The 12,011-nt window shown below is 38.9% G+C and overlaps 1 protein-coding gene across 1 annotated transcript in view; it reads left to right on the top strand.

The window, feature by feature from the left end:
* Positions 1–12,011, top strand: part of OSBPL2 (oxysterol binding protein like 2) — a 33,169-nt gene that overhangs the window by 18,030 nt on the left and 3,128 nt on the right. The window contains exons 5-14 of the mRNA XM_058815003.1: positions 67–142; positions 1,342–1,476; positions 2,495–2,592; positions 3,262–3,444; positions 5,932–6,039; positions 6,938–7,027; positions 7,629–7,749; positions 9,571–9,699; positions 10,415–10,538; positions 11,172–11,262. Of these exons, the coding sequence (XP_058670986.1) occupies positions 67–142; positions 1,342–1,476; positions 2,495–2,592; positions 3,262–3,444; positions 5,932–6,039; positions 6,938–7,027; positions 7,629–7,749; positions 9,571–9,699; positions 10,415–10,538; positions 11,172–11,262 (1,155 nt within the window). The remainder of the gene's footprint in view (positions 1–66; positions 143–1,341; positions 1,477–2,494; positions 2,593–3,261; positions 3,445–5,931; positions 6,040–6,937; positions 7,028–7,628; positions 7,750–9,570; positions 9,700–10,414; positions 10,539–11,171; positions 11,263–12,011) is intronic.

Genomic DNA, 12,011 nt, shown 5'->3' with positions numbered 1-12,011 from the left:
AAAAGAAAAAGGTTTGTTGTTTAGTGGGCTCATAATGACAGCTGGATTTTTTTTTTCCCATTATAGGACATCATTACCTGCCCCAATGTTTTCTAGAAGTGATTTTAGTGTGTGGAGCATATTAAAAAAATGCATTGGACTGGTAAGTTGGCTTGAATGAAGCATCTGTATTAGGTCTCCTAATGTCAGCTGATTAATTTTATTGCTTAAACATCAAGACACAAAATAACATATGGTGCATTTTCCTTTTTTTAACTAGGAAACAACAACTCCCAAAATCTCAACATTTATTTATTTACAGTACTATTTCCATATCTTCTTTAGGTGTTATAGTATGTGGATTGCATTTCTGAGACTGTCCTATAAGAACTAGACTAAAGCCATTAAAATATAATCAAATATGTTTGATTGACACAATGCTCTCTTACCTGCTCTTTTTTTTTTTATTCTTTACTCAACAAAAGATGTTTTAGGAGTTTGTTTTATTAATTCATATGATCTAGGAGATACAGTTGTTCTCTCAACACTCCTTTTGGTGGGATGAGTGACCTATCTACTCAAACTTTTGCTTGGACCAAATCAGTTGCAGTCAGTTAAGGTTAACATTTTTCTCCCCTTCCTTGTGCCAAAGTGAGGAAAATGTTGCATTAACTTCATCTGGTGGCATTCTGCTTTCTGATAATTTTTAAGCACTTACATAGCTGTTTTAATGCCCATGAGTGCAACTTTAATCAAACAGCCAAATTTGCTTGGGTGTAGTAAAAGACCTGGGGAGTTGGAAATCTCTGTGTGAACTTCGTGTCCGTCTTTATCCACACAGGGAACCAGAAATGGTCTGACACAAATAACAGGCTGCTTAAATAAACCACTAAAATCTGTTAGAGCAATTCAAGTGCTATTCTCTATGTAAATGTTCCTTTAAAAAAATAATTTGTGGTTGCTGCAGTGAAATAGATAGATTTTATGCAAATAAGCAGGTGAGGTTTTCTAAGGAGTGTGTGGCACTTCAGTATCAGCACGGAGCTGCTTGGCACATTATTGTTGCTACCTAGGGAAATTTAACCTCTTCTGCTTTACACAGAGCACAGCAGAGAAGGTAACATTCTCTGTGAATTCATTAGGTTAGCTGGATCAATGTTTTAAGTTGTTATTTCAGATTGCAAGTGGGGTTCTGCAGTTCTTTCAGCTGTAGTACTTAGAGGTCTGTATCAGGCTTGCCAAATATCCTTTGAGGAATACTATAAATAAACTCACCCACAACATTTTTCCAAAATTCTTGTTGTTGCCAGTTGTTTACTTAGTGTTGTGTCTAAGAAATCAACCTGCCCTTTGGTTATGTAGGAGCTGTCCAAGATCACAATGCCCATTGTCTTCAACGAGCCCTTGAGTTTCCTTCAAAGGATAACAGAATATATGGAGCATATATACCTCATCAATAAGGCTTGTAGTCACACAGATCCCCTGGAAAGAATGCAGGTAAGAATCCCCACCACCTTTTGGGTAATTCACAATTTTTTTTTTCTCCCAGTCTTTGATTTTAAGACAGTTTCTCATTTGAGTGTATCTCTTTCTCAGGGGCTATGGTAAGAATATCCAGTTTGTGTGTCTAGATGAGTTTCTTCTTTCATAGTGGCTGTGTCAAATATTTGTGACACTTTGACCCTTCATGCATGCACAGAGTTTAAAAGGAAAGTGCCACAACTGACCATGCCTAAGGATTTCAACTCATTTCTTTAACTGTAACTTTTTTGTGGTTTTATGTGTTGTGAGGATGAAATCTTGGCTTCATGTCACTTTAAATTGGTTTGTTGAGTGGCCTCATGATTTGAAAGTTCCTGGATGAAAAATTCTTGTGAGAGAGACAAATTTACCACAATTTTCTTCTCTACAACTGGTTGTTATTGCCTTGCTCTCACACCAAGGCAGTGAACATGGTGACACCTGTGTGCATCAGGTTGTGCTGGTGTTGCTCACAGCTCTGCTTTTACTGGAGTGTAATGGAGAGTTTCTCTTGGCTCCTGTGTTTGTGTGTTCCAAACCTCCATTTCCCAGCCTGCAGGAGCTCCTCAGTGGCACCTGAACCTGCTGGCCTGGCTCAGGAAGTCTCATCTGTGCTAGAAATGGTTCTTTCCTGGCACTAGTTAAGTGAGGCTCTGTTCCCAGTGATCTGAAGATGAGGGCAGTTAAAGTTGGGGGAAAGTAGATTTCAAAAACCAGGCTGATCTTGTAGAAGTAGGTGAGGCAAAGTATAATCTGGCAGAATTTAGCACAGACAATAATTCCTGTTGGAAATGAGATTCTTAACAAGTGCTTATATTTCCCCATTTCTCTGTCATTTATTCTATGGCTTACAAATGGTTTTGCCTTAAGAAATAAATATAAAGCAATTCCTTTTTGGAATAATAAATAATGTAATGTGCAACAAATAAAGTACAATAAACTTAGAGTTTTAATGCACTATTCTCATAACAATGTGTTCTTAATTTGCTTACAGGCTGTAGCTGCTTTTGCAGTTTCTGCTGTAGCTTCTCAGTGGGAGAGAACTGGCAAACCCTTTAACCCACTGTTAGGAGAAACCTATGAATTAACCAGGTAGTAATTACTTTAATTTGGGAGCTGGGGCTGTTTGTGTTCTTGAGTTAGCAGACTCTCACACTGGTCTGGTTGTAGTAAAATACCACTAAAGTAGATTCCTGAGTATAGGTAAAATTCTTTTCCTCAAACTATCTCAGAATTTCTGAGAAGTTGATATAAAAGCAAATAATTTTATTTCTAAGTCTAGGCAGAATATTCTTTGAATTATTTAGAGAAAAATTGGTTCATGTTCTTCTACCAAAGATGCTTCCTGAGCAGACTCTATTAATTAATTTAAATATTGTTTTGTTGATCATGTCAGATAGAGAAATTAGTCTGAAGGACTTTGAGATTTCTCAAAGAAATGGGTGATGTCTGCAGTAAAGAATTTTCAGTCAGACCTTTTCATGTTGCCCAAAGGGTTTCTGTATTTTCATGAGTTATTTCAGTGAAACTTCTTCTGAGGCTTTTCTGGGTAGAAATCTGGTTAGGGGTATAAAAAGAAAGTGTTCAGAGTAGAAATCCTTTCATTTCATTAATTGTAAATGTGTCACAGAACTAGAAAAGGAAAAGTCTCACCTTCAGTTTAATCTAAAAATACTTCACTTTTTTTAAAGTATCACCTCTTTTCTCTTGCAATATTAAAAATGTGCTTACTGTTTAATGCTCTTTTTTTGTTGTTGCCAGGGAGGACTTAGGATTTAGGTTTATATCTGAGCAAGTCAGCCACCACCCACCTATTAGTGCATTTTATTCTGAAGGCCTCAATAAGGATTTCATATTTCATGGATCAATCTATCCCAAACTAAAATTCTGGGGGAAGAGTATAGAAGCAGAGCCTCGGGGAACAATTACCTTGGAGCTTCTGAAGTGAGTATGAGAAGTAAATAACGTTTTTTTTTTTACTTTTTGTAATAACCCAGAGGTGATTACCTGAAAACCCCTTGCTGAAGAGGTTGGAAGAATTGATTTACAAGTTCATTTTCATTGCTTAATTTCAGAACTGGGTTTTTTTGTGTTATGTTTCCATAGCTGTAGCAATTTGACCCAGTTTTTCCATCATGAAAATTAGCATTTCTTACATATTGGTTGCTACTGAAAGCTACTTCTGTGAAGGCATTTAAAATTTAAATATAGAGATAAAATTCTCTTACTGGGCTGTTCACGCTCATCTCAATTTTCAGTATTGCTGTTGGTTTTGGTGGTTTGTGTGGAAAGAGCTGCATCTCACAGTAACTGTTTGTGTGGTCAGGGAACAGGAGGAACTTGTCAGGATTGCCACTTCCAGAGCAGGATCAGGCTCTTGCTGAAATCAGGAATGCCTCTCCAGCCTGCTCCAGGCCTGTCCCTCAGGAATTACGTGATGTCCCACGAGTTGTTTTGTGTCCTGGTGGCACAAAGACTCTGCAGCTTTTCCAAGTGGGACATGAGGATGCACTAGAACAGTTGCAAATAAAGTATTCTGCATTTGGTGCTTTTAGAAAAGCCTTTCTGAGACCTAACTCTGAGGTGGTTTTGAAATGTTGACTTAAAAAAGTGCTAGACATTTGGTTTCAATAAAAACCAACTTGCTTTGCATAGCAGGCAGTGACTTTACTTTCTTTGGGAAGTAGTTTAATTTTTCAGCTGTTGGTATCTAATATTCCAAAGTTCATAAAAGTATGAACTGGTCTTGGAGATTAATGATGATGGAAATAATGGAAATTTCTTCTGAATGTAGAAGGAAGCGTGAATATTAGTGCAGAATGCAAGTGTTACTAAAATAATGTTTGTTCCTCAAGAGCCTTTCTTTAGAGGACTATTAAAACTCTTGTTGAACCTAATCAAGGCTGAGATTTAAACTGGAATATAAACAGTTAAAGCATTTATTTTACATAATTGCTTCAAGTTAGCAGCAGAAGTTGAAATCAAATTTTGAGCCTCTCAGTGTTGTGATTCAGACCATTCTGTTGCTTTGAGGAGTCTGAGAACTGCTCAAAGCCTAAGTGAACAAGGAGCTGTTTGGGAAGCAAAGCTGTGAGTCAGTATTAAATTGTGCCTTTATATTAACCATGACTGTTTTTTCAGAGCATTAGAAGACACTTTTCTCTCACTTCTCCAGCACAAAAAGTGCTTCAATTCATCAGCCCTGACCACAAGTGCTTTGTGTTGTGTTTTGGTTTATGCTGTAAAGCTTGTGGTGTCAGAATAGTTCAGGAATAAAACTATGTTTAAATAAAGGCTAGGGGATGAATTGGAGGGATTCTGATTTTCTTTCCCCCAGCTGAAGAGTAATTATTGTTCTAAAGACTCCTTGAAGAAAAGGAGCTGTGGGAAATAGTGAGACTTCAAAATGATCTGTTATTTCTCTGTACTGGAAAATGACAGATGGGTTGGAAATGTGACATGGGAGTGTTCTCTCCACACTCACTGGAAGTAGAAATACAAGGCACTTTTTACAGACACTGCTTTTTCTCTGTTTTCTGTTAAAACAGAGTTTACAAACTTTTTTAAGATAGACTGATTGCCTACCAAGTAACTTCAGTATTTCCCTTACCAACATGAAAAGATGACTGTGAATAGATAGCTTTGATTTCGCTAGTGATAGTAGGAATCCTGTTGTTTAACTTTTTGATCAATTGTAGAATAATGTCTTTTAAGGATTTAGAATCTGTAAACTCACTTTTAAAGCTTTTCACAAAACAACAAGCCAAAAATAAAGCCAAGTGGAAAATCAATTCTAGAATCTTTGGGGAAAGGATGGAATTGAGTTGTGAACTGAATTTTAAAATGTCACGTTTGTGGAGCTTGCAATTGTGCTGTTGTGTCCCAGTGGTGTTGAACAACCAAATAAAAAGAAGCCAAAACCACTCACACCTCCAAAATTACCTTCAGTGGCACTGGAACAGGTTGCAAATACAGATGAGAAAACTTGTGGCATGTTTGTGGAAACCACTTGTGCAATTTACTGCTGCTGCAGCAATTGAATAGCAGACACTGTTAGGCATTAGTTGGTTAGTCTGGTTTCCTGCAAATACTCTATTTTATCACTTAAAACTAAAAAATGCAAATGAAAAAGATGAATTCCTGCACTGCTCTTTATGTTGGGCTGAAGTTTGTAATCCAGAGCACAGCAACTGTAAAACTCATGTGAGAAGGGAGAAGAATAAGGACAATATCACTTCATTAACTTGCACTAATGCTTGGATCCAACACATGGTTGGCTTGTAAAGAAAAGCCTGTTTCTCTTCTGTTTTGAAGCTGAGTGCTGGCTGTTCAGAGGAGTGCTAAATATTTTGCCTTGCCATGAACAGAATTGAAAGCAGGCTTCCATCTCAAGCTCAAGAAAATGATTTCTTTCTCTCATTTCCTTGACAGGCACAATGAAGCTTACACATGGACAAATCCAACCTGTTGTGTACATAATGTAATTATTGGTAAACTGTGGTTAGAACAGTATGGAGTGGTAGAAATCATAAATCACAGGTAATGCTGATCATGAACCCAGGGGCTGTAGGAATTGTTGTGGTCATTTGTGTTACAGAGCAGATTTTGATTTTTGTCAGACACACAGGAAGCTTTGTTTTGTAGCCCCAAAGTCTTCTGGGAGATTTTTGTCTTTTTGTGGGGTTGTTTTTTGGTTTTTTTTTTCTTCTCCTGACAAACTCAAACTCTTCCTAGGCCTGGGATTATTATCATAATATTATTAATGAAAAGGCACAAAGCCAGATGGCCTATGGAGAGCAAAGGTTTTATATTTATGAGTTACCCATCCAAATTCAGCACCATTGCCAGAGAACAGAAATTAAATTTAACTCCAGAACCATTCAATGGAATAATTGTCAGAGGCAGGTTGGACCTCCATTGTGTTGATTGTAATTTGTCACTTTTTAAAGTTTAGATAATGGACAGTGTCTTAAACTGAGGGCACAGCACAGAAAAATGACTGCAGAGTTGGAGAACTTGGAGAGTGTCAACTGCTCTGCCAACTGCCTGTATCAAAGCTTTTTACTTACATAAAATAAATTACCTTCTAAATGATGAGTGAAAGAATTTTGTGAGCAGCATTACTCCTGCACACATTGCTCTGTCAGTAAATGAGGGTTTCAATCCAACAAGCTACTGTTTGATACTTCTCATAGTATCAAATCTGTAACCCTGTCTCTGTACAGGATTTGTTAGTTCTGTGGAATTTTAGAATTTTTGTGCCCTTTTTCATGTCCTGGTCAGATAATAAACCATAGTTAAATCAAAATAATTATATATATATATAACTAACCAACAGCTAACTGTAACTATATTAAAAAAGCTAAACAAGGTAAAATAAATTTTCTGATATATTTAGGGGCTGGCTTTTCTAAGCATGTATTTATTTCCTCCACAGTACTGGAGATAAATGTGTCCTTAATTTTAAACCATGTGGACTGTTTGGGAAGGAGCTTCACAGGGTAGAGGGATACATCCAGGACAAGAAGTAAGTGAGAAAAGCCTCTTGGTCTCTCTATTTTTAACACTGGGGCATTTCTTTTGCTGGAAATGTAGTTTGTAACCCATTCTTGTTCTCTGTGTCATTTTTAAACCCCGTGATTCCAGGATGATAATTTTTAAGCATTATTAGAAAAACTCTCCAGTCCAGGTTTTGGAAATAAAGGGAAAATGCAGAGTAGCTGCAACTGATTTACTATTGTACAGTCATAATTCCAGTCTTCAGTTTAAAATAATGAGAATGTGGTTGTTAAAAGTTTTTAATTAACCCAGACCTGTTTTGTGACTCTGAGTTTCTGTATTAAAATTGGCTTTGATGTACCCACATTCATTTAACAGTGGCAAAAGCATGTGACTGTCATGAGGATCTGCTCTGGAGAGCTGCAATGAGCTGAAACTTTTTCTTTGCCTATCAAACATCTGTGTTTTCTGAGAATCACCCATTCTGTGATTGTGTGAAATCTGCAAATAGAAACATAAAACGCAGCGAAGTAGGAAGCAGAGTATTTAATGTAGATCAGAATCTGCAAGGCTTGGCTTAGCAGGCTCACTCTGAAGGAAGAACTCAGTGTCCTTTGCTTTCTTTGCAGCAGGAAGAAGCTGTGTGTGATCTATGGCAAGTGGACAGAATGTCTGTGGTGTACTCACCCCACCACATATGAGACCTACAAGAAGAATGAGAAGAGGGGCAGTGAGCCGAAGAAGAAGTCGGTAAGGTGAAGGATTCTTTAGGGAGAAAAGATTCTGAAATGTCCAAAATTAAATCAAAACGTCTTAGTTAGGTGAATGGAGGATAAAAGCTGTCATTTGGTAAAGGTTGGATGGAGCAGTGAGAAGGCACCTGGCACTTGTAGTGTGAGCTGCTGGCATGGAAGGGAGCTCGTAGGAATGGTGTCTGCTGGAGATTGGTCAGAGAAATTATCAAATATCAACCCCCAAGCTGATGTTGTCCAGTCCTTGAATGAGGAAAGTGGCTCTACTGCCAACTCCAGCTGTAAAAATAGTAGGATTTGGGAGTAAAAACAATAACAATTTTGTTTAAGTCAGATATGCTTTTTGGTGATGCAGATTTTCAGAATTTAGGATGTAGAAAGTCTTTACAAAAAAGAGGTCTGGAAACATGCAGGGTTTTTACTTCACATGTAAGCAGTGTCAGGGAAGTTGCTGCCAAGACCTCCTTATGGAAAATGGGAAATGTTGTATGGTGCAGCAGAGGACTTTGGGTTTCCTTATGTCAACAGTTACTCCCTGAAAATGAAAAGTTAAACAGAAGCTAATCACTCTTGATGTTATGAGTCTCAAACTTTAAAAGTATTCACATCAGAAGAATCTAGAGCAACAACAGGCCTTGCTTTTGGCTCTGGATTCCATCATGGTAGAGGCTTATATTTTGACTCTTAAAAAAAAAAAAAGGTTCTGTTCATCTTAAGAAAATCAACTCTTTCTTTCCTTCCTTCCTTCCTTCCTTCCTTCCTGTTGAGATTATTTTTAGATGGGGAACTGTCTAACAGTAAACCAGATGTTGACATGGAAAGTAGCCTAGAACTGTCTTTTTAAATAATGAATACTCAAACCAAATGATTGAAATTAGACTCTTAACCATATGGAGCTGTTTTCTGGTGTATAAAACAGGCTCTGTTTAACCTAGTAGGGTATTTGTGATTGAAACAAATGAGCCATGTCAAAGAGGGCAGAAAGAAAATAGAAAAGGGGTGGGAGTGGGGAAAATTGTTACTGTCACTCCAGGATGTTATTGCCTCAAACTTCCCTTCTGGTTGTTGTGGTTTTAAATGGGTTCTCATGGTGAAATCCTCTGAAATTCCACAGTGCTGCTGTGTGTGTCCTGCAGCAGTCAGATTGTCTCAGATTCTGAGAGCAGCCCCCTGAACCATTGGAGTTTTACATGTGCAGCACAGCAGTGCAGCTGGTAACAAAGGAAACTTTGAAGGAAAGTCACTGCATTCATAAACTTAAGGACACAGTCTTCACTGTGAGAAAACTGTGATAATTGTGATTGGATCAGACTGAAATGAGGGCCTGTCTTTTTTTTAACCACACATCTGAATGTTTTGCAAATGGTGAAGCAATATCCAAAACCAGGTGTGCCCTATTTATGACTTAAGAACTAACTTGGGAACTGGTTTAAATTTCAGTCTTGGCTCTTTTGCATGACCATTATTTGTAGAAATAATGGTCATGTGAGGTGAAATTAAGCTATGGCATAGGAGAGAAAGGAAAATTCGAGAAAACATTTCTGAAAGACATTCATTTATAATTATTACTATTACTGTTTTTTAAACAGATATTCAAGTTTTATTTAAGTGTTGGGAGACTATTCAGGGATATCAGGAGCAAAACATGATAAAAATGAGAGAGGCTGTGTACAGAGAAGCAAACAGGAGGGGTGAGGCAGAAGTACAGGGGTGTTCAGTATCTCAAATGTGAACAGATTCTTCAACAGTCACTGTAGAACCTGAGATGAAACCATCCAATGTTCCTTTGTTCCTCTGCCAAATGTTATCTCTGTTTCAGAGTGAAGAAGATCTTAAATCTGAAAATGATGAGGCTGATGATATGCCAGAGGTTCAAGACTCAGTGCAGTTCATACCAGGCAGTAAATTGCTTTGGAGAATAAACTGTAGGCCACCAAACTCATCACAGGTAACTGTTTCAATCTGCTTTGCTCTTGCTGGTGCCTTGTCCAGGAGAACACCAGGAATGGTCCAGGGACCCTTGTTGAGTGTCACTGCTTGGCACAGGAGCAGGCTCTGGCAGTTCTTGCTGCTCTGAAATTCTACTCCAGCAAGCTGTGCTTTGGTCCTGTGCTGAGAGCAGCCCTGCTGTGCCTGAGCTGGCACAGGGAATGTGTGCTCAGAGTGCACCTGGAACACGGGGACTCAGCTTAACCTGTCTGGGAGATCTTTGCACTGAGAGTGCTGAAATATGGATACACATACCCTTCTGCTGGCCGTGCTGTTCCAAGGCAAGCTGCCACAGGGTGCAGTAACTGGGCAGCAGGATATTAATTTCCATAGTTTCAGCAAGACTTTTTGGTCTTTTAGGTGTGGGTGGTTTTGATTTTTTCTAAAAATGATGATGTTAAATATCAATATCATAGGAAATCTGTCTTAATCCTCACAAGCAAAGACTGCTTAAAAAATGAAAGCTGTGATTTCTATCCCCATCTGCCTTTTCTTGTTCTTCCCCTCCAACAAAAAATCCAGCTGGTGTTGTATGAACCTAACCTTGCCTTCAGGGCAGCCAGCAGGGGTTTGACTCAGCAATTTCTGTTGGAAGTTTTGTATCCATTCATTGTAATGGACTCAGCACTGCTTTGCTGCAATAACTTGTGTGTTCTCTTCCATTTGCTTTTCAGATGTACAATTTCACCAGTTTTGCTGTGAGCCTCAATGAGCTGGAGAAGGGCATGGAGGCAATCCTGGCTCCCACGGACTGCCGGCTGCGGCCGGACATCAGGAACATGGAGAATGGGAACATGGGTACGTGTGTGCTGCAGGGAATATGGCACTGCTCTGAGATTTGGGAGGGCTTGCTGAAGGGAGGTTGATGCAGGAAACACTCTTCAGTTTCTCATTTTCAGAGCAGCCTTAACTCTTTTTCATCCTGTGCACTGAACATGCTTTTGAACAGTGTATGATGTCTGTTTTCTCCCAGAGAGCAGATGCATCCCAGGGCTGCTGTTCTGTGTTGTGATGTGTTTGCATGTTTGTTAGCTTGGGAGGAGCTGCAGATGTGCTCCACTTGCTCTGGGGTTTGTCTGGAGAGACATGTGGTGAGCAGACATGCTTTGCTGCTCTGGTGTTTGTCAGAGGAAACACAGGGCCAAATAGTGAAAAAAATCACTCTCTCTGTTATTGCCTAATCTCAGTTCTTCCCTGCTGTCTCAGTGCAGTGTTTCTGAAAGAAGATAAAACCCCAACATTTCATTTCAGCCCTGTGTAGCAGCAACTTCGCTGAAATGAGTTTTAGGGTTTTGTTGTTAAAGACTGTGTACAGCAAATGCTTTCTCATGCTTAAATGAATTCTATTTGATTTCTCTGGTCTTTCCTGTGTTTTCATCATCTTTGTTTCTTTTTTGCTAAATTACCAATTTCTCTTGAAACATTGGCTAGATGTGGCAAGCAGAGAGAAGGAGAGACTGGAAGAGAAACAGAGAGCTGCTCGCAAGGAGCGTGCGAAGGACGAGGTGGAGTGGCACACACGGTAAGGGGCAAGGAGGAGCAATTTGTTTAAGCCTTCAAGTAGGTTGGGTACACTGCTTGAATTGTTTTAATTCAGGACAGCATGTGTCTGATTGCTTCCATGACAGCACAATTTGTAGTGTCACTTAAAGCATTGCTGGGTCAACAATTAAATGTGTAGCCTGAAGCCAAAATCGCTGATAAGTCTGTCCTGGAAAAAATATCTAACAAGAAATGCTGAAACCTGTCATAATTAACTACTGTGGTAATGCTGGATTTATTCTTTTTTTTAACCTACAGAGGTCATGTTTTTGTTAGAATGAATGTTAAAATGTTGACTGTCATCCTCCTTTAACCAATTCCTGTCCAGCTTTTGGTAGTTGAGCAAGACAATGTGGCCCTCTAGGACCTTTTATTTTCAAACTCTTTGGATTTCTTGGCTTGGATACTTCAGAAATTGCTTTTTTGATTGCATATTCAAGTGATTTCCGAGTCACAGAGTGCATCAGGGAGTGATGTGTGATTTGGCTGCTGCTCCCACAGGGTGCTTTTCACAGCTGCCAGTGCTGTGCACTCAAGTGTGTGCTCATGGCCAGTTGCTTCCTTCAAAGGCAAGAACTTTGGGATGCTCCATGATTTTATGAAATTCAGAAAAGAAAGCATTCTTTTCCCAATGCCTGGAGGAATAGCTACAGATTAATTCCAGTTAATGCTTTGAAAAATCTCTTCCAGAGAATATAAAATTGGTTTTGGTTAATGTGGTTAAAAGTA

This window comes from Ammospiza caudacuta, chromosome 15 (assembly GCF_027887145.1).
Source record: "Ammospiza caudacuta isolate bAmmCau1 chromosome 15, bAmmCau1.pri, whole genome shotgun sequence".
In the NCBI taxonomy this organism is placed as follows: domain Eukaryota; kingdom Metazoa; phylum Chordata; class Aves; order Passeriformes; family Passerellidae; genus Ammospiza; species Ammospiza caudacuta.
This window is presented reverse-complemented; position numbering and strand designations above follow the sequence as displayed.